General features: G+C 42.3%; 1 protein-coding gene across 4 annotated transcripts in view; it reads right to left on the bottom strand.

Annotated features, from left to right (window-relative positions):
* The window catches only part of nrg2a (neuregulin 2a), a 72,374-nt gene that overhangs the window by 15,060 nt on the left and 31,132 nt on the right, over positions 1–26,182 (bottom strand). For all 4 annotated transcript variants that reach the window (XM_076750364.1, XM_076750366.1, XM_076750365.1 and 1 more), the window contains exons 2-4: positions 23,982–24,147; positions 22,958–23,076; positions 2,442–2,562 (exon numbers count right to left, since the gene is read on the bottom strand). In XM_076750364.1, coding sequence (XP_076606479.1) covers positions 2,442–2,562; positions 22,958–23,076; positions 23,982–24,147 — 406 coding nt within the window. The remainder of the gene's footprint in view (positions 1–2,441; positions 2,563–22,957; positions 23,077–23,981; positions 24,148–26,182) is intronic.

Consider the following 26,182-nt stretch of genomic DNA (forward strand, 5'->3'; position numbering starts at 1 on the left):
CATTATAACGCCATTAGGATGAGCAGTCGGTCTTTTAGCAGCACCAACATTCCACTCACAGTCACAACTAGACCACCAATTCAACAAAGGTCATTGCTCGTGATTTACGGGTTTCACACAACGCCTCCCAGGAGCACCATAACATTCAGCATTAAATTACTCATCCTGAGTGATGGTGTTTAACTGGGGGATAGCACCACCTAGACCAAGGAAACTTGGCTGAAAGATGAAAGAAATAAACAGTCGCTACATAATTCAAAAATCAGATGAGCGTGCAAATATCCACTGTGGTGCAGCTGCAAACTCAATTATCACTCTTTAATCTGGAGTTCAAAAGAGGGGAAATAAATCATTGCCATCATTCATTATAATAAGAGCAGCAATAAACACGTAACATTAAGGAGGTGAAAAATGAAAGTTTTACCATGTGTCACTCCCTGTGTATTCTACATACTGTATATCCAGTAACGTCCCTTTCTCATGTCCCACACAGAGGGGATTTGGTAAAAGTGCAACTTATATATAGTGCAACATATTTCTGCTTTTGTTCTGTTTTTCTGCAGAAATAATTAAGTGAAGTTAATGTACAGCACTTGTATACATTTTTACATATCTGATTACTCCTTCAATCGATTAGTCGCTTGACAGGAAATTAATCTGCAGTTAGCTCCAGTGTGAGATTTGTTGTTTTTCTCTGTTCAGAATCAATTTGAAAAGATCATTAAGGGCTTTACGAAATTATTAGAAAAACATTTTTTGACTATTTTCTAACTTTTTATAGGCTGAGACAAAACCTTTATTGAAAACTTAACCTGTATTCAACTTTGAAATGAGTGTTGTCATACCATGTAGACGCACTCAAAACTGTGTGTTCATTTTGATGTGTCAGCCAAGCAAATGCACCAGCAAACGTCCTTCGAGGTTCAAAGTTCAAAAGAGGAAATGATCAGAAAAAATACGTCTACTTGAGCAAGTTACTTACTTTGGGTCATTTATTAACCTCACCTCTCCCCAAAACAAAGTTTCTACCTCAAAGTGAAGGTGCTGGGCATAAAAGTAGGGCTAGCTGTCTGCAGGACTTGTTTAGCCAGTGAGTAATACCCACTGAAGCCTGGCCTATATTGAATGAGATGGCTGTGGGGCAACAAATCCCTGCAGGCCATCACTGCATTATCCAACTTTTCTGGACCCATGCCCCAGTCGTGAGTGAATTAGCTGCAGCAATTGAGTTATTGCTGCCTCCAATTTGTACACAGCGTATTGAACGGCTGTTGCAGCCATGTCCTCATTGCTTGTTGAGCATTCTTCCTTGGGCCAACTGGGCACAGGAGCCTCCCCAGTGCTTCAGCTCTGTATCAAACCAGCCAAAGGATTTATGCTATGATGACATATGGTCGAACAGAACATGCAACATAATATCTGACAGCCATGACAGCAGACAATGTGCTTATTCTGTGTTAGAAGTATACTATGGCTTTAATGGCTGTGACAGTTACTGTTGCAGTGGTGCTCCACTATTTTCATTATCAGTTAACTTCATGATTATTTTGTTGATTACATGATGAATCTCAAAAACGTTTAAAAATGATAGAAGAAAACCAAATCACATTTTGCTTCAAAAACTACATAGATGATTAATCAATCGTGAAATTATTGCTACTATTTTTCTGACAATCGACTAATCAAGTCATCACTGCACATGTTGCTGTTTTTCAGGGTTCTAAAAAAACAGAAAAAAAACATGAAAGAAAACAATTTATTTTAAAAGATAACTCCTCCTGAACGTCGTTCTAAATAATGTTTCTTGACCCCGAGTCTAACACAAACTAAAATGTAAATGTCAGAGATAAAAAAAAGGTTGTTTCTGTGATAATGTCAACCTGTTTTCTTCCTGAAAAGCTGAGATACATGGTTCCTTCAGCACACTTTACACATGGGTCTTGATCCCCTCTGCCAAGGACCTAAAATGTAAGCAATGATTCTATTTACCTCACTGGGGGCCTCTAACAGGCATAAATATTTGCTCACTACTAAAGCAGTGACTCATGACATTTTGAAAAGGCTTTTAATGTGCAGCCCTCCTGTACACTAAACATGACTTAAAAGGATGAGGACACCACCGCCTCACTCCATTATTAGTGTTAAAATACACAACAGGTGGGTAGTTAGGCAGACTGGCAGCATTTTGCTGTGATGTGTTGCTGCTGCTGCTGCTGCTGCTGCTGCTGCTGAAAGAAAGAAGAATTAAATCAAGTGCTATCACGAACACAAACAGCAGGATAAAATTTGTAGTTTGGATGTTGGGGAATATTATGAGGGTAAATATGTCATGAAAAGTTTTTACATTAAGACTGCAGGACAGAGAATGTGGAAAGGGTGAAAGGTTGACAGTGAACACATAATTTTCCAGGAGAATCCAAAAAACAAAGGAGTTAACTCACTTGCAGGAGAGCTGATTTATACCATGTATGAAGTAACAGTCGCCGCCATTCACACAGTAGGCCTTCTCTGTGTCGTTGCATCTTCTGGCGTGGCCTGAGCCTGGAGATAGCGTTGTGGTTACTGAGAAAAAGAAAGAAAAACACATTACCACCAGTTATTCATCTGAATCTTAATCCGTCTTTTCTTCTTTGTATCAGTTTACTCTCCTAAGTCCCGGAAAGATGAATCAGTGACGATTTAAAAATAAAATAAAGAGGCATCATGACACATGATCTTCATTTAATGTGAACTTGGCTGTTATTCTTATCAGAATGAGAGTCTTGCATCTCGACAAGTATTATCAACGTTGCTCATATTATGCACTTTTATTTCCACGAGAACTCTTAAGTTTTCCATCCACAAATGTAATTGTGTCTCTAAGCAGTGTTGACACTATCTCAAGAAGTTCTATGAGCAAAGATAAATATTTCCCTGACATGGCGTAGGAGTTGTTTATGCGTTGACTCAGGTCCTTGGAATGGCCCAAAATGTCATGTATCTGCACTTAATCCCCCCGACTGAATAGATATAATATGTTTGGGATGAAGTCTGCTTATCAGAACGAAAGCAGGGACGTTCAAAGGAAGGGGAGTGCTGAGAGAGGTGCACAGTGGCAGGATTGGGCTTGAGAAGGGAGGAGCGTGCTTTGCATGTCAGATTTTGACACGTGATTGCAACTGTGTACCTCTGTCAGACGCTATTAGCACCTAGGCAGAATATGACAGCTTGTTGGTCGGAATACAGAAGTTTCCAATCGGAAGACCTGTGCAACTACGGTATGTCAGCTTCAGCGGTCATGTCATGTAGAATGTTGTGACAAGGAAGTGCAGTCGGATTTGATTCAGCTGGGCCACTGGCTCTGACATATAGTAGGCTGTTTGCCACCAGTGCTAGATTTCACAACTCCCATTTGTTACACAGTTGGAGAAGCCAGCCTGACAGTCCTCTGCATGGAGAAGTGTGCTCTGCCTTGTTCAGAAGCACACTTCTGGTTTAGCTAAAACAACAGTGGTTAATTCCCGTGCTAGCCAGAATAACAAAGCAAATTGATGACATCAGTCCGCGCTCCACTTGCCAGTATGAATAAGTCCAAACACAATATTACAACTACAGCTAGAAATGTTGTGTTAATTGTCAGTAAATATCATTTATTACCAAAATGGGATGTCTTCACTCTGCACAAAGCTAGTGTGCTACTTCAAACATATGGTCCAGATGTATCAAAAATCTTCCCTTCAGTATGTCTCAGGTGGTTCTCATGCTCTGGCAGACACAAAGGTTTACTATTACAAACATCCCTCCAAACAAGTGATAAATCTACAGCTGCTTTAATCTGAGGAGATGCGCCGATACTGTACGAGAAGTGATTTATAACTGACCTTTCATTTTTGGGGTTGAAAAAGTCATATATTTGGACATGAGTCATAAGCTGTCATGTTATCATTTTGCCAATGTTTCCCAAAAATGATTTAACGTTTTCAGCATACCACAGCGCCCCTCCGCTGTCACCTCAAATTTTTTCCAAAAACATTTCCAGGTTCACCAGTTAATCAGGACTACCTCATCGTCACACCTGACCTCTCACTTGGAGTGCTGGCGTGTAAAACACCTCGTAAAAAAGATCAGACGATGCTGTCAGGAAGAAGGAACCTGAAAACATTGTAAAAAAAAAAAAAAAAAAAACCCTCCTACGCTCAAAATAGAAGCCTTGTGCAGTCTTCCACCATGAAACACACAAAACAAAAGGCGGCAAAAACAGGCTGCATGAATCTCTATCTGGGGCAGCAGCCGATCCCAGAACGCAGAGGTGGGAGGGAGGGGAACGTCCTGGACAGCTCATCATCAGTCCTCTGCAGGGCGGGCTGACACACAGACAATCACACTCGCACATAATCTCCAGTCCACCTGGCTTACATGTGGGTGGACTGTGGGTGGAAAACAGACAACCCAGAGAAGAACCCACACAAGGAGGCAGAGAACATGTAAACTTCACACAGCAAGGATCAAGGCCAATCTGTGAACCCTGAGTATGTTCTGCTGGCAGAGTTTATTTGGCTACTGGTCATACCAAATCTGTTTCACTGCACTTGCTTCTTTACTCACTCTCTACCTACTTTTGTTTACTTGGTCACAGATTCCTTTGTGCATGACGCCTTCATGGGCATTGATCTCTATATTCACATTTCTGTGATTCATTAACATTCAGCGGGACACCAACTTCACTGTCTCGGCCAGATTTGCATGAGATTTGGCTTTAAAATGATCTGGAAGCCCATTAAGGCACAATACTTTCATTCAGAGATGTATCACTTTTTTTTCTGAGGCAAGAGAACGATTACATCTAAGACCACAGTCAACACATAAAATAATCAGTAAAATGACTAAAAGCAAAGACAAAATTAACACATAAAAGAACAGATCAAATCAGTGACATATAAAATAACTAAGACAAAGGTAAAGGTAGAAGCAGGTCTTAAGAGATTATTTAAAAGAAGGCAGTTCTGGCCTAAGTTCCTCAGGTCAGCTATTCCAAAGGACTGCAGCCCTAACAGCAAAGACCCTCTCACCCTTGTTCATTTAGTCTAAATTGGGTAATAGCTAACAGGGCTTTATTATAGCAAACTACGGGCTGGTGAGTAATGATTCAGAAGCTGCTCTGTGAAGTAACTCTGTGCCATATCATGTAAGGTCTGAAAAATCGAGACTAATATTTTAAAATCACTTCTAACACAGACAGGCGGCCAGTGAAGAGAAGCTAAAGGAAGGGAAATATGATCATGATTTGGTGATTTGGTTAAATGTCGAGCAGCTGCGTTTTGGACACCATGAAGCTGTGTCGTCATGTTCCGGCCATGGCAAGTAAACACGGCATTATGATAATCCAGATGACTGAGCCAGCCTTTTAACATGGGACTCGAGATTGAGGTTGTGATCTAAAATAACTCCAAGGTTCTTAACTGTGGGTACAACATGATGGGCTTGAGTGCCAAGAGCTGGCAGAGCTTGGCCATAAGTGTGATCAGGGCCTACAATAAGGATTTCTGTTTTGGAGATGAAGAAAATTTTCTGCCATTTAATCCCTTAACCTCAGCAACAGCTTATTCAGATGGTTTGCAGGAAAAGTGAGTATCATCTGCATAACAAATGATACACATTGGCGGATTAATCAAATCCTTCTCCATTGCTGTAAAGAAAGACTCAAATCTTTACTTGGATGATGACATGTTGGTCTGCACATCAGTACAGGATAAAAAATAGACAGTCCGAGAAGAACCTCAGAGGTACAGACTTGGTTTAAGACCCAAACAGCTGGAACACCAGTCCTGTTTTGCTTTGCCATTCAGCTGAACACTCCCAGGTGGAGAGCCCATAGATCCCCCTTCAGCAGACAAGGTTCATTTAGCTAAACAATAAACATCACCTGCCAGTGTTCAAAAGCTTCTAGGAAGAGCAGAGCCACATTCACGCCATGTTATTTTACCCTCAACACAGTAAAAAAAAAGATTAAAAACTGCCTGGTTTGGACAATCCAATGCTCTTTGAGGGAAGTCTCACACTCAGTAGCACTACAAACCACATCAAAATAGTAAGGTATTGCAGAGGGGCTTAAAAGTCAAAAGATTTCATATAAATCCTGTCAAATAAAGGAAACATTTTCTGCAACTTTGAGGAGATGATCATTTAGCTCTAAGGAGGAACTCCAAGATCATCTTTCAAGATCATTGTTTTTTCCCACGACTTAGCAACATTCAACTGACTGTTGCAAGTTTCAGCGCCTTCAAAGATGGCATCTTTCCCGATACTAACAAAAACAATCCAGTTGAGAACAGTTATTGGCCTGCAGTCATCAGCTGACATCCAGTCTATGATACTGCACAGAAAATGTCCCAATTTTCTCTTCCTCTCCTCCCTCTCCCTGCTGTCCTCCCTTCTTTCCTTTGTGTCCTCCAATTACACCCCCACAGCGAGGAAAAGTTCTGGTTTCAGGATGTCTTGTATGAACTTAGTCTCCGTCCTTGTCCTAAGCTTAGAAATACTTCATTATGAAGCATATGGACATTGCACACTGATCATATTCATCACCTGTCAGCCAAAAGTGAGGGATCTGCAACTACAGTGATGCACAGAGCATTCATAAATCACACACACGCACCCGCTTCAGATTTTACAATAAACTTGAAAAGCTTGACAAAAGTATGTAAAAACCTGCTGAGCAGCAGTAAAGATCCGGGCAGGGCCCTGAGACACCATGGATTACTGCTTCCTGTCTTCACCTGCAGCCAGCGGTCAGACCGAACGTCCACGTCCTCATGATAAATACTCTAACCAGCCGCTGTGGTGTGTAGATCAAGATGATGAAGCTGTTCTGTCATTGGATAACTTTTTTGTCATTATAGTGTAGAAATTATGTTGGCATACCGCTAGTTTCTTGGTTAAGGTTAGGGAGAAAAAGTGATCTGGATTAAATACTGATGAGATGTGTTTATTTTGTTTGTTTTTAACCACCAAAGCGCCCTTGCTGCACTAAACATAACCGCCCAAGGGATGTGACCCTGGTATTTGTTGTCAAAATTCTGCACGCCATACCACAAAACCACCTCCCCACAACATGACTGTGATAATACTTTGCTGGGGAACATAATCCAGACAGCAGGTTTGGATAGTGGTATGTATGACGATTTTGAATCCACTTGGTAAAGCTGACGGAGTCAAGAAATCACTTAAAAGTCACAAAAACCCGTTGTTGACATGAATCATGCATATCGGATGTAAATGATGTGTCCTTACAAGTGATGTTTGTATTGCAAAATCCTTATTAAGAAACAACGTCATTGTGTTCTAAGTTGAAAGGTCATTCACCGGCTGACAAATGTTACCTTAATTTGTCTATTTTAAGTTGTGGTGAAAGCTTCCATTTGTATTCAGTAAACACATACGTTTTCTCCTTCTCTCTGTCACAATCTAACGACTGGCCAGCAGTCATAGTGACCCGCAGAGCTTCGTTTGGCCCCTTGTCCTCCGTCTGACTGCACTTCAGCATGTAGAAAACAAGAAGAATGACAGGGTCTCATAGCGCTGGCAGTAGCTTTCTCACTTATTGGAAAACCCATACAAGGAGAGGTGCACGTGGACCCCGTCCCAGTGATGAAACAAGACCAGTGTTTTCTTTCTGAGGTGATCTGGTTCAGCCAATACAGTGTTTACTCAGGCTGCACCACATGTTTACTCGAGATTAAAACTAATGACAAGGCCTAAAAATTTATTGACATGGTTAGAGATACACATACAAACAGCAGAGGAGCATCTCGTTTAGGACTGCATGACGAGGGTGAAAAATGATATTTAAATCGTTGCACTGTTGTGTTTGTTAAACGGCTTATAAGGTAACATTTGACACATTCCCTCTTCCTCTTTCATACATTTCCTCGCTGAATTATTGCAAACCTATGATACAGCGACACATCTGCCAGCATGCCAGTGCATTCTGTCCTTTGATAGGAGCAGGTATTATTTCATGACACATACTGGAAGTTCAAACTGTTATCAAGGCCTTTTGTAGTCAACATCCTTGAGCATTGGTTAGACCACAAACTGCGCCATAACTTTGGAGTTTTATGTGTCTTTTCTCAGTCTGTGTCAGTTCAGAGGTTTTATATTGCTCAGTGGATGCTGGGTTTTCTTGCATTTGTTTAAAAGTTTTAGTTGCAAATCACTCCTCTGTTGTCAGAGGAGGATTTTTGTGCTCTGCTTTTGTATTACACTGCATTGCTTGGTGTTAAAAGTGAACGGCTGATGTGAGGAGGACTCATTTGTCCAGTGAGGCTGCTGTGAACAGACCACAGTGACTTCTGTTGACAGTTGGTATAATAACATGTGGAGCAAATGCTGGATGTGTTCATCATTGCCATGTGGAGCAGCTGTTCAGCCGGGTTAGAGTGGCAGCGTCTTTTGCATGTATCTAATAAACAAAAAATAAATAAATGATGAAAGTTCATTGCACGGTTGAGTATCAGTAATATATAATTACAACTATGTATTTTACAAACCAATCAAGACACGTGTTTTGTCACTTGAGAGGTCCTCTGTTCCACCTGCTCCAGTTAGTCCTGTCAACTGCAGGATCGTTTTCTCTTTATACTGTTTGAAGTGACAATTATGAGAAGGGCAACAGTGGACCGTACTATTAACAAAAATAGCTTTGTCTTATTTGAAAATTAACAGTTTTGTTCTAAATCTTCTTTTCTTTTTTCGTCTTTTATTGGTTGTCATCCTCTTTCCAGACGCAGCACTTTTATCTGCACCAATCCCCATGAGGCAAAATGGTAATGGTGAGACTAAAAATGGCTGATAAAAGAGAGACTTTAGCCTGATCATAGCAGTCTGGACGTTTCCTACTTGTCTTATATTACAGTGAGAATGCATTTAATCACTCAGAACGGTTTCCAGCCAGAGAACAGACTCTGTTACATGTAAAGATTTTACATGTAACAGAGAATCCATAAATATCATGCAACACAATTCCCCATCTCTCAAAGGGGACCAGAGTTCAGGTGTATTCGTCAAGGTTGACTCTGCTTTCCTGGCTGGATGTTGGAGACAAATTCCTTTAACCTAAGGAGGAGATCAGCCACTCTGCTAAACAGTTCGCTTATCTGCACTTATGTGGCCGGGGTTTAGTCAAGTTTGCTTGGTTTTTTAACCTCAGGTTTCAACTTTCCTTGGTCTTGTAGCCCAGGGGCTTAATCTTAGTTGACGAGAGGTTTCCTCTAGGTTAGTGTGAGCCACAGTGTTTAGCCATCAGCCCTTGCCACTGACTTTGATTAATCCTTCATGGCCCAAGAACTGAAAAGAAAAGCTGGGGGTGCAAGCAGGACCATCTGGAAACCTTCATAAACATGCCTGTCTTTCCACGCTCTCCAAAGGATTCTAGGAAAATCGTAAAAATGAAAAGAGAGGTCCCCATTGCACCGTTTTTTTCCCTCTTGAGGCACCCTGTGCATATGCAGCAAACAGAAAAGCGCTCGCCCTGAATCCCAGCCCCGCGCTGCACCTCACAACCCGGCCCGAAACGCTGAATTGTGTAATGAAATACATTTTCAATTGGCCTGTCTGTGGTGCTGAGTTATATACATGTCCCCCTAATTTATGACAAATGTTTATAATTTACTGCAGCTTGGCTTAATCTTTTTCACTTCTGCAGCGCAATTGAACAGAGAGCCATCGCAAAAGCACAAGACAGAATCTGATTCTGTGCAGAGAGAAAAGCCAAGGCAGTTATTCAACAAGCGGTGGACTGGTTCCATCTGGACTTTGTTATGGCTTTGTGTTTTCACTCTTAAAAGCAATGTTATCAGAATAAAAACTATAAATTATCTTGCCTTTTTGGGAGTATGTCAGTGAGCAAGAACAGTGTGCAGACCGGGTGCAGAGCGGGAAGCAAGGCAGATAAAAGGACATGCAGCTCCAAAAAGTAAAATTCAAATCATATCAATGTTAAGATGCAATCTCGATCAGTCATTCAAATGCTTTATTAAGGTTCAAATGTAAACTAACTTTTTACGGCCTAAGATACATGCAAAACTCTTTTAGTCACGCACAAAAAAATCTAATAAATGTCTATAAACTAAATGAAGTGCACGCTGGGCAGTAGTGTGTCAACAGGTGGCACTATACTGCAATACCACACAGGGCCTTTAAACTCTTTCTTTTATTAGATAATGTAAATCATCATAATCCAAACAAGCAGAAAAATTAAACTCAGGCTGTAAAAATCGGTCGGATGGGAAAGTGATAAATGTCTTAAGTACAGACCCTTCAGCAGACACATAAAGAGGATGGTATCTGTAATAGCTCTGCCACCCAGACATGCTTTTCCACAAGTCAGTTTTATGTACCAGAAAAAAGCTCTGAGTGGCCCCCCTCACCTCACCTCCCGACTCCTGGCAGGGAATGTCTGACATGTCTCCTGTTACAACTGGGACCAAGATCTTTTATCTCTATAGCCCAATTCATATTGCATGCATTCTCAGTTACACTTGTGTGCACTACATTATGTTCCTTTCTGTATATTTGAAAGGCCTGGGTATTCTTGATGGAATTAACAGATAAGATAAACAGACAAGGAAACGGTACAAAAGACCAATTTGGTGAGTGCGGTTTTGGTTCAATATGAAGCTGTTGACAGCTTGGTCTGATGTGGTGAACGAGGATGTGCAGCGACAGTTAAGATGATGCATGCATGAAAGAGAAGAAAAAAAGACTTTGTTTGTGGTTTTTTGCTATTTATTTTACAGGAGTACAGGTATTGAATAATGGTATTAAAGTCTATAGAAAGTGGAGCCGGAGACAAATTACACCAATAATAAAGCAAGATAAATGTTGGGACCTTGCTTGCACTCATTGCATTGCTACAAGAAGGATCTGCTACATGCAAACATTTGCTTTTATATTTATGAAAGATTGATACTTTCCTATTTGAATTTTGTTAATTACACACAATCCATGTTTTCATTCTCAGATTTAGAAGCACAACATACTTTGACAGGAGCTCAAGTCCGGACAAATGTAGCAGCAATGAAAGAAAGAAAGGAAAAAAACAGAAACAAACGAGATAAAGGCCAAAAAAAGAGAGGGCGATGGATACGGGAGTAACGCGGGGAAGAGGAGGGTTGAGAAAAGGTTTGTCGACAGGATCTTAAGTTGGAAAATATTCCAGCTTGCCAAAGCCAACAAAAAACAAGCACGCACCAACTTCCACACATACAGTATAGGCACACCCAATCAATGGCAATATCCAACATCTGTGTCTCCAAGCATTTTGTACAGAGTTCAAAGTGAGCCAAAGAGATTTCATGTCAAATACCCAAAGAGGAATTAAATTACTATTTACTGTGGGTAGGACGCACCAAAGAACCCATTATGAATGAGAGTGCACTTAAAGCTTTTTTTTGAATAGAAAATTATCCACAATTCAAACACCTTCAGTATGAAACAGGAATGTTTAGAAATGAACAAAATGGAGCCTGCCAGGAACATTAATCTACCACCCACTCTCCAGCAAGACTGCCACTGCCACAACCAGTGTGTCTTCTTTTATATTCTTGTCTCCTATTACCATTTTTCAGTCACATAGCTGATATGCCTGGTCTTGCCTGCCTCAATCGTCTCAGCACTGAAGTGAAATCAAAGAGCAGCCCAGTGTGTGTGATTGCACAACAGCTGCTCACGCAGAAGCAAAGTGCACTGAGGAAGGGCAGGGTATGGTGCGGGTGCCTAAATGGGTGCTGGTATGGCCCCTGGCGGGCACCAGAATGTGTGCAGTTGGCAACAAAGTGACACATGGTGTTTTCCGTGGTGCAGTTCCAGACAGGGCTGTTCTCCACTCTGTCTTTTCAGAAGCAGCTCAGGCTCAGCGTGGCGCTCTGTCAGGCCTGTTGCTTTGATTTTCCCACTCCGACCTGAGAAGCTATTGCTTACTGCATCCTTTTGCTTGCATCTTTCCCAACTAGTAGGTCGGGCCACTACAGTCACAAATGTGAGGAGGAGCAGGAAGACACCTCTGCAGAAAGCCTTCAACGACACCGTCGGTTTACTCCTGCAGGGACGTCTGCTTAGCTGCCAAAGATTCAAATCACTGAATCACTGAGTGTAAAGGGAAAAATCCACCTCATGTTTCCAGGACATATGGTCATCCACTTTACAGCCACGCAACTTGGTTTCATCTTTTGTCTAAAGTCTTCTGACAGACAGCAACACTGGTGGTAAAGGTCAGAGGAGGAGATTTGTGACTTGAAGGTGACACATTCGAACCTGAAGGCCAGGAGGAATAACCTGTGAAAATACAGTCTTCTGTTCCTTCAGCATCTGCTGCTGGAGTGCCGTTCAGCAAGGCTTTGGCTCAGCTGAAGCAGCTCTGTGACCAGCAACTGGCGATGTCTCCAACTTCTGGAGTTGAATCTGGATGAAACGGAGCATTTGTGGCTACATGCTCATTTTGTTTACTTTGTGTGGTGCTGTTTTAACACAGGACAAGGATTAACATGATAATAAATATAAATAAATAAAGTGTCTAATTTAAGTTTAGAAGACAAATCAAGTTACTTCATGAAGCTAGCCTGATTTAACTGCAAACTACTTAAAATGGCTCTCACACTGAGCTTGAAGTTCTGTGTTAATGTGTGTTATGAACAAGTCGACTGATTTATGTGTCTCCTCCTCCTACAGATGAAATTAGTTCAGTCAGACAACTCACCTTTGAAATGTTTATTACTGCTGTAGAGCATAGATCATCTGACCCCGTAGATATGTTTACATAGAGAAATTGAAGAGTGATGGGAAAATATCTTTCACCCCGTAGCTGGAGCCTGCACGTGGATGCTGGGTTGGTGGTGGGGCTGAAAAGACAGGCAGCAACACTGATGCAGCACAGCATCGAGGGCAGAGGGAGAGATGGGACATTTAAATAGACCGCCAAATTGGGAGGTTGCGTTTGGTAGATGATTGGAGTAAGGCATGTCATGGGTGTATATAGCAGTACAGCTCGACTAGATCACAGGCGTCGCCTCATCCTGTGTAAAGGAGGAAGTTATTCAGTCTCAAAGCACTAGCATGAAAATGGATATGACACAGAATTTGTCCGACCTCCACAGTCTGGGTGTGAGAGCTGTGGGAAGAAGCTAATTTCGACCCAGCAGGAATTAGCTCGTTTAGGAATTAAACCTTCAAACTCTAAGATTTCTTTCACTGTAATCAGAAAAATGTAATAAAAATCAAAACGATGTGATACTGTGAGACTGTTGGTTAGGAAACGCAGCACCGAGTGAGCAAGAGATGTGCAGGGTGGCGGCTCACCTTCGGCCCCTCATGTTGCTCTGTCATTAGCAGTTCCTGGTCGGTTTTTTGTCGACAAGCTGCTCAGAGTGCGTGATTTATTTCATGGAGCGGAGGCTTGAGGCTTTTTTTTTCCTCCAATGTCTCAGTTTATTGTTGGAGCAGCTGATAACAGCAGAGCCAAGAGAAGATGCCCAGCTGTCTGTTAAAACTGGGATTAATTTCACTTAAAGTTTTGGAGATTATGACCTTTATTTTAATGGCATTTGATGACTATATTTTCCATATATAACTGGTTCTACAGAATCTCCCAGACAATATATTAGTATCACGAAATGCTTCTAGAGAATTATCACTTTAACAACACAAAATCTGAGGCCTTCACATGTCTCCGTTGCCCTTCATCTTCAACAGCTGGCCCTCTTTTCTGAGGAAGGGCAGGCTATGCAGCCCATTACCAGATACAGAAGACATATACCACAGCTCCATATTTGGGTCTTGTGCTCACAGCTACAGTAGTGGCCAGCTGCTAGGACTAAAGGTTTTCCCTCTGCTATTCCCCCCAAACGCCAGAAAGCACACAGGCTGTGCTTGTGTGTGTGTGTGTGTGCTGCAGCCCTCCTTCACTCGTGTACACACACACACCACCCACACTCGCTGTACGTCCTGGAAAACGGGCAACGGAGGGCAGCTGTTTTGTTAGGCTGCCGGCCCCCTCTATACTAAAGGATGAGTTCAATGTGAGTGTATCAGTGATTAAAGTGAGTGTGAAATGGCTTCCACAGCGCTGACGGTAACGCCATACACATGCACAATCCCAAGGGAAGAGCTTACTCACCCCCAATAGACATGATGTGATGAATACAGTTGCAAAATCGCCAACAAAAGGAAGCGTCGTGATGGAGTAATGGGCGGTTTAGGATAAGAGACAGCTGTGGCAACCAAACTATAGTACTGTGCTCCTGAGCTTTAAGCAATGGAATGGTAAGTATATGTTCCTCATGTGCCCAAACAAAACTGTGAAAGAGCGCAAAGACACCCAGGATCGCTCATGTCCAATTCTGAAAATTGCAAAGTAATAGGAGGAGCAGGGAGTTTGTTTGATGTGAGTGAACAATAGTTTACTCACGGACCTGTTTTCAGCATGCTGCCTTTGTTCACTGAACTTCCAAGCAACTGCAAATTATTACTGACTCAGTGCGAGTAAGCCTTTATGACGCAATGAATCATTTTTAGACAATATTTTTCCCTTCTTTGAAAGTATTAACAAACAGTTCTCGTTAGTTCTTTGGCACGTTCAAATCCTACACAGTCACCCACAGTTGGGGTCACCATCGGGGGAAAGACCACCAGGACAGCTGAGGGGGCCTGAAAGGGAATCTTTTATTATGCTATTAAATTAAGTCTCAGATAAGTTTGAGTCCCGGACCCTGGAAGAGTTAACAAAGCCCTGCACACAGCAAAAAACCTCATGTCACCTCCTGCTCACATCACTCAGCTCTTCCAGTGTAACAGCTGCTTCCTTCCACACACATAGCAATATCCTCACTCATCCACACTGAGGGCTTAACTGTCCCACACAACACAGTGAGATTACCGCACATCCTAAGAAGTGAGATGTGTTGTGATTTTCAATAACTTAGTTGTTTTTGCGAAGATTTGATGGAGGGCGCCCACTTATCGCGCTGGATCGACGGGATTAAAGCGAATCAAGAGAGCAAGCAGAACATAATGATGCTTTGAGAAAGTTTCCTAAGTGGTTTTATTTTATGTCTTTTGCTCCGATTCCGATACTGATAGGGCTCAACAGCTGCCTTTTCTCCGGCACATTAGCACATACATGTTGAAGCCAATAAGTCATACCACGCATAACCCTTGTCAAAAAAGCGATGAATTACTGGCAAACAGTTTTAGAGCGCTGATTTACGTTGCATGTGTCAGCCATCTAGCATTATTTATCTTCTGTCACGCTAACTGGAGGACGTTCGAGTTGAAGGACTGCTCAAGTAAACTGGCCTCCTATTGCTATGTCAGAAAACACATAAATAAAAACATCTTAAATCTGACGTCCTCTAAGATTTGATGAAGTGGGTTTGCCTGAGGAACATTAGGGTGTTAGCGGATATAATTATTTCATACAAAAACACATGCCTAAATGCTTAAAAAAAACATCAACACTAAGATGCCAAAAGAGCAGCCAAAACACGGAGGTGGCTCTTTCCTCACAGGCATTACAAGATTAACACGTTTCTGTTGAAGTTTCCCATGAAGTTGCTTGATATTCATCATGAATTAGTGTTTCCCTTTGATGTATTATTCCTTTGGATGTTGTTCGAAGCTTACGGTTCAAGTCCTCTTCAGTCTTCTGTGCTGCATGCGCACACCGAGGCCATTTGCAGCATCACATGCCGTGCCCCGATGGCTCAGTGATGCTCGCACGGCCGCATGATGCGCGCTTACGATGCCGTGGGTGTTCATCTGCTCATGACATACACTCTTCCATTTACTCTGGATCTTCCCACTGTACCGGATGCTGCCCACTAATACAGAGAGGCTGTGACAATAAACAAAAAACAACGTGCAGCGTGGGTGAAGTGACGATATTGCGACTGCCTCTGCAACTAAACATTGCTGGGGATGCACTTCAAAACAGGATCCAAACTCTGGCACGCTCCAGCTGTCGTGAGGTAAGAGGTGACGTCGGACGGGATAACAAACAGTGTCTTTGCAGCTGATGAAAGTTGAGCATGGATTGTGAAAATAATGACTTGATTGAGTTTCAAACAGTTTTCTGTGGTCGCTGTCGGGCATTAACTTCTTTTAACATTCTTTCTTCATTTTCTTGTTTGCTTTGTGGAAAGCTGCTGTACTCAAACCACTTTCTGTTCAACAAAACTGGAGCATAGAATCAGATTTTTTTCATATATTTATATATACAGTATCTCTGGGAAATTGTGGTGATGAAAGCAGCTGCAACTTTTTGTTTCACCTCCAAGATCAGGATCAGTTCCTTCCATCGATGGCACTCATTCAGCATCTGACACCTATCACTTTTGTGCTATGTTTGCCTTTTAGTTTACAAGATCCAATTTACAGATCCTGATTTTTGTTCTCCAACTGGCCAACTGACAAACCTGAGATGGTGGTGCAATCGGATGGCCGCCTCGGAGAAATGCCTGTCCAGACCCCAGGACTGAGGATAATTTTGAAAAAGTGGGCATGACTAACAGCACGGCGGCTTGATCCACAGAACTCGACAAGCGGTTCTCCAGTGGGCTGTAAATACAGAATGCTTGGCAGATGCGAAGGCCTGTTCCTCTCAGACATGGCTGCTGATGCTGCTGCTTACCCACACCAATCAATAGAATTGACTGGTGTACAGACAGTCCACATTCAGCCACAACCACAACTAACATCCTTTAGCGTCATTAGAGATGAGTTTATCTTGTCGCTTACGTAGTAAGAGTGAGTAAGTTTTGTTTTCACTACTCAGACTAGATAGAGACATAGAAGGAGCAGAGGAAGTTGTTGTTTATCTGGTTCAAAGAGGCACTTGCTGTAATGTTTCACTTACGTAGGACAGATATGAAAACTTACTGGAAGAAACCAGAAAGAGCTGTGGGAGTTGTTTTTTGGTGTTTATTTGTGTTAGGCTCTCTGTAACATTTAACTAAAGAAAATCTGAAAAATAATGGCTTTCCGCTCCAATGCTAAGAGGTTATTGAGTCATACTGTACAAAACATAAGTAAGAGTCTATCATAACATCTTTTGATACCTTTTCTCTGTCAGTCTAAGTATGACGAATGAACCCGACCATACGACGTTAAACATGATTTCGCCTGTCTATAGACTTGACGAGTGTCTAAAGGGTTTTTTTCACAAAAACTATAAAAAAAAAAACAATGACAGTAGAAGCTGACTGGTTTAAATTATCATAAAAATACATTTTTTTTGTTGTTCAAGTTTTAGGCCCGCAATGCCTGGACTATAACACATCTGCTTTAACAACTGTGCTTAATTGGAAATAGTAAAATACATGGTTATAGACTCTTTGTAGCTCTGAAGGCAACTCTACGAAATGTTTGGAAACGGCCAACTAAAGAGTTTACTGCTTATTAAAAGTGCAAAATGTTCTGATTCTTTATCAGTTTCAGATGTTTTTCTGTTGTTTGTGTGGCTTTTCGGCATACTTTATCTCCCTCGGTAGAATGACACGGTCGTGCAAAATCACTACCAATCAATTGGAACCATCTTTTCGATCTTTAAAAGAATGCATACACAAATCATTTTAATTAATAAAAGAACAGCAATACATGCAGCAGAAAATTCAGCTTCCTGCACTGGCCTGAGGTAGGTTGACGTATGGGATGGGATGGAGCACAATACTTGAAACAAAGATCCAGCCATGGCATGTGCTGGAGTCAGAAGTGACCTAGATGCAACACCTGGTAAAGTCTATATCTCGACTAATTGAATTGCATCATGTGTTGGAGAGATGTTTTGTCCACTCAACTGTAAAAGTTACAAGGTAATTTTTAGTCTGTTAAAGTTTTGTGACTGTGTTTGGCTTCAGGATGGGGAGTGAAAACATGTCAAGGTATGTGCACATGTGTGTGTGTACATGTATGTGTGTGTATATTTGAATGTGTGTGTGTGTGTGTGTGTGGGCCTGCGTGCATGCATGCGCGAAATTGTTGCTGGTGGGCCCCAGCATGACTGCTGAGTTTGGAGCAATCATATGTTCAGCTGTGATTTCCATCAACACATTCCTGGACGCTCACACACTCTCTCAGCGGAGCTGTGCACAGCACCCCCCAAGGATGTGACCTGCAGCCTGCAGACACATGGCTGCCTCACAAGCTCTTATCACAACACAGCAGCCTGTAGGATAATGGGAGGCCTTAATCTGAAGCCACGTGGAGCCAAGCAAACTTTGACTAGTGTTGCTCCTTCACACTGGCCTTATAGAAAACAGTCGATGATATACTACACCGTTCTGCAGAAGGCCAGCAGGTCTTACCATGCCAGACTGATTACAGGGTAGAGGTCAGACCAAATGGACAACAAATGGTCCCTGGTCCTCCACACTGGGGGTTGGGCATAAGGCTGAAAACACCACTCTGGAAAAGGCAGCAATTGTTACAGAAACTGCTAAAGGACATATGATATTCCAGACCACCAAGAGACACACGCTCGCTCACACACATGCTGTGTACTGTTACGCATTCTGCCACAATGTCGAAGCTGTCAAAATGCAAACAATAAAACATGGAGGAAAGCCTTGTGGTTTCAGAAAAGAATGTCAAAATCACTCCGCCGATTGATGCCACGTTCCTCCAAAGCAGCTAAAGTGCAGCAGCCACAGAGGAGAGATGAGTCTCAAGGCTGAAACAGTGACAACAAGGAACTTAAACATTCAACTCAGCAGAACATCCAACCATCTGCGCTGAATAATTATACAGTAACTGGCACTCAATCAACTGACAGTGTGCGTTTCTCTTCTACTGGTCAAACAAACAAACAAAAAAAAAAAGTACATGAGTAAAATCCCCACACAGGTCTAACCACTCTGTGCTACTGGCAAACTGCATGGCTGGCATGAAGCCACAGTGTACTGCGTGCTTTAAAATGCACGAGGGATTCACTTTCAGTTTAGGTTCAGCCTTGAACACACTGGTTATTTTTTGAAGCCCAAGGCCATTTGCACACCATGGTCCACATCTCGGATCAGAGATACAAGAGTGTCGCATCTGTCTTGCTGCACAAATATTGATATGGGTTGGCTAGGCTGAGTGATGACCAGCTGTTACGTGTGCTATCAATAATAAGGGTCTATATGTTTTTGCTTCCCATGGCAAAGGGCAGAGATTCTTCCCTTCCGCATACTACTTTATGATAAACCGAGCTATCGTGTTTTCATTTAAGGAATGTTTAGGAGACTCCTATTTAATCGCACCTCAGGGTTACGTGTCAGCTTTGTCTGGCACTCCTTGTGTAGTTGATGCTATGCATGTCAACTAAATGGACCTATGTTCAAACTCGTTGATAAAAATGTTGCTGCGTTTGTTGGAGCTGAAATTCCATAAGCAAGCTGCTGTGTCACAGCTTAAAAAAAACTGTTCACAACAGTGCAAATGAAGGAAAATAATCAACAAATAAATAAATAATCAAAACAGTAAGATTCTCCATGAGCGACTTCAGCCCTCCACCTCACGCAAACACAGCAATGAGTGAAATCAGTGGCTGGCACGGTGCAGGATTCTGTGTGAGCTGCTGAGCTTGTGGTGGCTTGTATTCACCATGTGGTGGAGCTGAGTGATGGTTTCCCAAAGTATGCCTTCACCAGAGCAGACAGCAGGCAGGCACAGCCATGTGCTACATACTCTCTTGCTGCAAGGGTTACAATGATGCTCCTGTATCGAGCTGCTGTTTGACTTCATCATCTGTGCTCTGTTCACTTTCTGCCTGAGTGACGGCCAATGCTCTTGTTGCATTTTCCTCTGAGTCTTTGCATTGATAAAGGAGGCTGCAGCTGTGTTAGCGTGCATGTGTGCCAGATACCGTGAGTGGCACAGCACAGGTAGAAAAAGGCACGCTCTAGCACCTGACTGTAGACATCAGATACAGTAGGAAGGTGCCTCGGACAAAGCCAGAAAGCACTAACTGCATTCGAAAATGGGTGTGAAAGTCTCCTCTGCAACACAGCGGGCTCTTGTCTTCCTCCTCTTCATACTTTTCTCCTTCTCTCCTTCACTGTCTGCCTCTCTTTCCTCTAGCTGTACCCCCTTCTCGCTCTCTCCCCCGAATGTCTTTGTCTGCTTCCTGTCATGCATTCCCTCATTTTGTAATCCCCCCCCCTCCTTTATTCACGCTCTCTTCTTCTTTTGCTCTCCCCGTCCATCTACATCTGCACCCCTCCCCTTGCTCTCTCTCTCTCTCTCTCTCTCCCTAGAAGGCACACATACACAGATAATACTGCGGCTACATGCTGCTTCGGCAACATACTGCAGCAGGCGAGCATACTCCACTGCAGCCCTTTAACACAATAGCCGTTTCTCTTATGACCTTAGGATGGAAAGCAGCTCTTGGTCTAAGTGAATTACATGTCCTCTGCATCAAAATCAATTCGCTTCAAATGTTTTCAGTTTCAGATTCAACCTGTTTCGTAGCCAAAGAAAGCCTTTTATTGTCACAAACACTCTCTGCAAACGCAACGTGCCCTTTTTTTTCCTCAACATCTGCTGATTTCAGCATTTCATCTCAATCCCACCAACATGCACTTTGCGCGGCCGTTTCCTTTCATTGACGTATGCAGCTTCAGCGGAGCCCTCCCCCTGCTTATGGACATACCACCCCTGATTCGCCCTGTCTTGCCTTCTCCCCTGAAGCATGACGGAAGTAGGCGTGCTGCTGTAACACAATGGGACTTTTTTATTGAACAGCGAACAAACACATTCGCACATGCACAAACAAAAAACACACGGAGACAGGCATCTGATGATCAAGGCACCTGATAGGACATACAGTGATGCCATTGTTTGAACATCCAGGAGTGATTTAACGAAACGCCAGTGCTGACAGACGGCCTCGCAAAGAACACACAGAGATGCGTTTACACAATCGCATGCCCGACAGCGTGCAAACGTGCATGAGATTCAAGGCAATGTGCACAAATGTACACATATGTTTTAACTACAAGCGTATTTTGCACCAGATGGAGGGATATCATGTTTTACTTGTTTTAAACAGTGTGTGCTGTAACTGAAAACACTGTCTAGTGTACGTATCATGTTTTATCCATTGTGGCTACTGTACAGTACGTCTCAGCCCACTTGTTCATTGCTTTGTAATATTATATTTTCTTTGATATTGCTGAATTACAAGCACTTTTGTCTGCTAAGATCATCATATAGAGTTTCATGGGCCACCAGTCACATGTTCATAAGCCTTCATTAAACACTCAGGCAAACAGGTGCTACCACCAGGGATTCCCCCGACCTTTGCAGGCTGTAGAGCACAATCTAACCTATTTTATTTAATTGCCATTAAGCATGATTGTTGCGCAGTGATTACCTTTTATCAAATTAATTTTTCATAAATGTTAGCACCTTATGTCTGGGCCTTGGAATCTTACGTCACTGACCCTTTAAAGAGTGCACGCTGGTGAGGAAAGAAGAAAAAATATCATTGCACTGGAGTAAAGCCAAGTGTCATAACAAGCGTACAGTATAAGTCACACGATCTGGCTATAAAACTTACTGAAGCTTTTTAGATGTCAGAAAATAAAAAGAGGCAACGTGCAGCCCCATTTAAATACAAGATAGATGACTTCTTTTCTGCACAATTGTTTGCTGGAAATGAAACTTGCATGTTGGAGCCACTGAGAATCTCTGTGTTTTCAAACACAATGGGCCCTTTCTTTATCTGAAAAGAGCTGCTACTCTAATAATGCAGCTCAGCTTAAGTCTGCTAACCGTAAACAATGGCACTAAAAGGTGGCCTTGACAAATATAAAGAGAGAAGGGGGAGTAATTATTGCGCCTGAAAGTGAATACAAGGACACTGAGTGATGGCTAAACTCCAGTACCTCCCTTTTCCTTACCAGCTATACCTCTCACGCCAGTGTGGAATGTCTCCAGAAATCACCCTGCTGTCAAGGTCAGCGATGAGAATGAGAGCATCTCTTCTGTGGTGCCGAGTGAGGAACCCACATTATTTACAAACTCAAGCAATGAAAGTACAGTGACGGTATGATTCCAGTCAGCTCAGGCACAGTTCAGCTGCAATAGCGTGAATATGCCGTCATGCACGTCGGAGTTGAAAAAAACTGATACTGGAAATACTGCTGCTGTTCAACATCACAGCCCCTTGTCTGCACAGCAGAGATAGATAGATAGAACAGCCAGGTGAACTGAGTGTACCAGCAGGATGCTCATGCACATCAAGCATCACCTGACGGATGACCTGCCGTATGGTTCTCTGACACAATCAGATAGCATTAAGTCTCTCCAAAGCTGCACAAATTGTATCTCTTTATGTATTTTTTTTTTTTATGCTGGCTCCATCCACTCAGACAACAAGCTACCCACAGCAGCCGCACACTCACTACCCGCACTACTTGGAACAAACACAAACTCACCACCCCACCAAATGGAAGCAGCTGTTATCGAAACTCTTTCATCTGCTACAGTACTTTGCAAAAACTCAGCAATGCACACACACCACTACTGAACGAGCCTGTTAGATTCTATCACACTCTGAAGATTTAGACACTTTTTTCCCCTTACATATTCTGTCGAGCTATGTTTTAGATGTTATACTCTATAGTCTGCTGCTTTTGTTGTGTGCTAGTGACGGTCAAAGGCACTGAGCGGTGTAGTTTTGTGGGATTTCACGTTGCTGGCAGACTGTCGTGAATGAAAAAGTGAGAGATGACACCATACAGTGCGTTTAAATTCCATTCACCTCCAAATACAATGTACTGTTCCACTGATTAATGGGCCCGCAGCCTCATGTGTGGACAGTTGTTCTTCATGCATGTTAGCGCTCTTACATGCCTGTTTGCGATGGTTCCTTTTGATCTCTCATTTGGCAAGAGAACAGTCATGATAACAACAACAATGTAATGTAGGAGTCAGTACTCACTGCTTTGGACGTTAACAGTGCCAGTGGAGTTGTCCTTCCCCAGCGGGTTCTCCACCACACATGTGTAATTCCCAGAATCCTCCAGTTTTGCTCTGCTGATCTGGACTCTGGAGTTTTTCCTGTGGGAGACAACACTCGCACAGCTGAGTCAGGGGAATCCGGGCAGGGAGGAAATAGCATGGAAACGCAACAAGTGGAAACATGGGGAACAGAGAGGCAGACAACAGGGCAAGCAGCAGCATGGCAACAACACTCTCCTCTGATAAGGTTACATACTCACTTAGTCTGGGGCAACATTTGAGGGGAGAAAACTGCTTACAGCAAGAAAGCACAGGACCAAATGTTACAGCCACTAAGCATAGTGTATTATAAAAGGGGCTTTTGGTTTTACAGCACCACCCAATGTCAATATCCTTACATCAGTAGGAGGTTTAACTTCCACAAAACTGTGTGGTAGTTAAGCCGACCTGACTGGGAGAGAGTGGATCAGGGCTATGGATGTAATTAACATAGTTGCATATGGCGGCACAAGTCAGCCTCGCTGCAAAGTTGCCCCAGTGGCCGATTGTGGAATTGCAACAAAAAAAAGAAGAAGAAGAAGAAGAAGAAGAAGAAGAAGAAGAAGAAGAAGAATCTGCAGCCCAAAAAAGCTGTTTTTCCATTAGGTCACTAACATTAAAGAGATGTCTGCAAAAAGAAAAAAACTGCTCAATTGTGGGTAGAAAAATGTCACTTTTTATTTGAAAGTAATGTTGGCATAAGGAGGGAAGATAAATTTATTTAATCTAGAATAAATCATTATGCTACATTTGAATAAAGGAATAAGCTTTTAAAATCCCAAATATTAGATACATGTTTTTATTCAATATCTATATTGATATTGATTTTTAAACAAGTTTCAAGCTAGTATCTTGAAACACACCGTCAGCACAGCGCGCTGATAATGGCAACCCCACCTCCGCCAACCCCACCTTCGTCTCTTTTCATCTTACATATTTACAGGACACGGGTGACTTGTACTCACTGGCTGTTCCTTATTCGGACTTTTTTGCTTTTCTTCAGCTCGTTGCCATCTTTGAACCATCTGTAGGTAGGGAGAGGGTTCCCTGTGGCCTCACACTTTACTGTGAGCTTGCTTCCCTCGTCCACTATCATTGGATTCTTCATCGGTTTTAACTTTGGAGCCGCAGCTAGAAAGAGAGAAAGAGAACTCAGTGTTATTAACCATTGTAGACACAAACTTGATTATAGTTGGCTTGCACAGTTGGTTCAGGATTGTGTGTTGGTGTTTAAGGAGGAAACAGCGAGACAAAGGAGGACGGAGAGGCAGCGATGGAGCCAATCATCATCTCTATGGACTGAGCCAACAACTCTCTCATGTGACCACCAGATGTTGTCACTAGAGACATTATCAACTTTGCCTCAGACTAATAAACAGGCTGAATTTCACTCTGACTTTGCGGTGATAAAACCACCTGACGCAATATTTAGCAAACATCCACCGGCTGATGAAGAAAATCTGTGACCACAAACTCATGCAATTAGTGGCAACCGGTAAACAAGAAAAGCTGAGATCATTTTGATGCTATAAGAGCTAGTTTGTTGTGATGACAAAGCTTTTGTCATAACTCTTTCATCTGCTACAGTATTTTGCAAAACCTGTTCAACCCTACCACAAAAGATTCAGTCACTTTTAACAACTTTCAGATTCTAATACTGTGGCATTTATTATGCCTGAAGTCTGAGGAAAAAAACAATCATTGTCTTGGTATGTTTCATAATTTCTTGCAACTTTTTTTTTTCCTCAGATGAAAAAGCTAATTGAAATATACAAAATGATCTTTGTCCAAACGCATGTATACATGCACACACAACACACACTCACACAAACACTTGCCAGCTGACAGCTGCACACATGTTTAGGAGAAGACTCATGCAGGGTGGAGCAAGAGAGAAGGGGTGAACAAGGGTCAACCAGGGGCTGGCCAAGATGCCCCCCTCTCTCTCCTACACACAAACACTCTCTCTCCATGTGTAACATTTACGATTTCATGCATATGCTTAAGTGAGCAGTCCTACAGAGTCCAGCTGCTTGCTGTGCATCACCTCTGAAGGATGACAGCAGAATGAAGACAAACAAAGCATGACAAGCAAAATGAAGTGTACATAGGTAATGACTTCAATTAAACATTGGAATAGAGGTGCACCAAAATTATCCCCTGTCGTCCTCTTTTTTGAGAGACTGTCCTACTTCACTGACCTGGTAAAGGCGACACGTCTGCACGGAAGGAAAAACCTTAATGATGCTGCACTTTTCAATTTCTCCCTTAAAATTCACCCCTTGAAATTTGGAAGGATAAGAGAACATAGAAGTTGCGAAAAAGTCAGTGTCACAATCATCTGCAGTGTTTTGAGGAGCTCGTCTCATCGATTCTGCAGAGGTCACTGCTGTTTATTACTGATCCTAACGAAGCTCACCGTGTCAGCCACATACGCAAGTATTCGCACACAATCAGCCTTTCACAAGCTTTCTAAGCCTGATAGATGTGGATATTGAAGAGGTCTGTCTATGGCAGTGTCTTGTGAGTATGTCCTGTTTGCTCTGACTCTGGTCACTTGGCACTAACACTCCTCATAGGAGCCAGAGGACACAGCTCTCAATTCCAGCCATGCACCTCACTGGTATCAGACATTCAACTCAAGCTGGTATAGACGACAATTATGCAGCCTAGATAAAGCCTACTATCATCCATCCTTGTATATCCATTTTTTTTGTCTCATTTACAGGTCTGGTGCCCACAATGTGGATGTTGTTTCTCAGAAACATGTGCTATTAATGTGATTAGCTTCATTTGATTAGTAATCTTACAGCAGTCATTGACTGCACAGAAGATCTGTGATGTTTTTTGTTCACTTAAGTAATAATATTGCTTAAGTCTATAACTTGAGCGGCATGAATTTGCCCAATTTAATACAAAAGGCAATTCACAATGCAAGCAGGCATGATTATTCCATGACACTGAGTACTACATTTACTAAGAGAGCCATCTGTCTGATGCACACTTTGAGCCTATTTCCACTGGAATCACAGATAGTGAAATGTCAAATTGAAAATAGCTCATAAACAGCACAGATCAATGGAAAAAGCAACTATTCTTAGTTCAATAGCAGCTATTTGTTACTAAAATTACTCTGCCGCTGGTAAGACAGTGGACTTTTATCTGT

The sequence above is a fragment of the Chaetodon auriga genome, chromosome 15, assembly GCF_051107435.1.
Source record: "Chaetodon auriga isolate fChaAug3 chromosome 15, fChaAug3.hap1, whole genome shotgun sequence".
Classification (NCBI taxonomy): Eukaryota; Metazoa; Chordata; class Actinopteri; order Chaetodontiformes; family Chaetodontidae; genus Chaetodon; species Chaetodon auriga.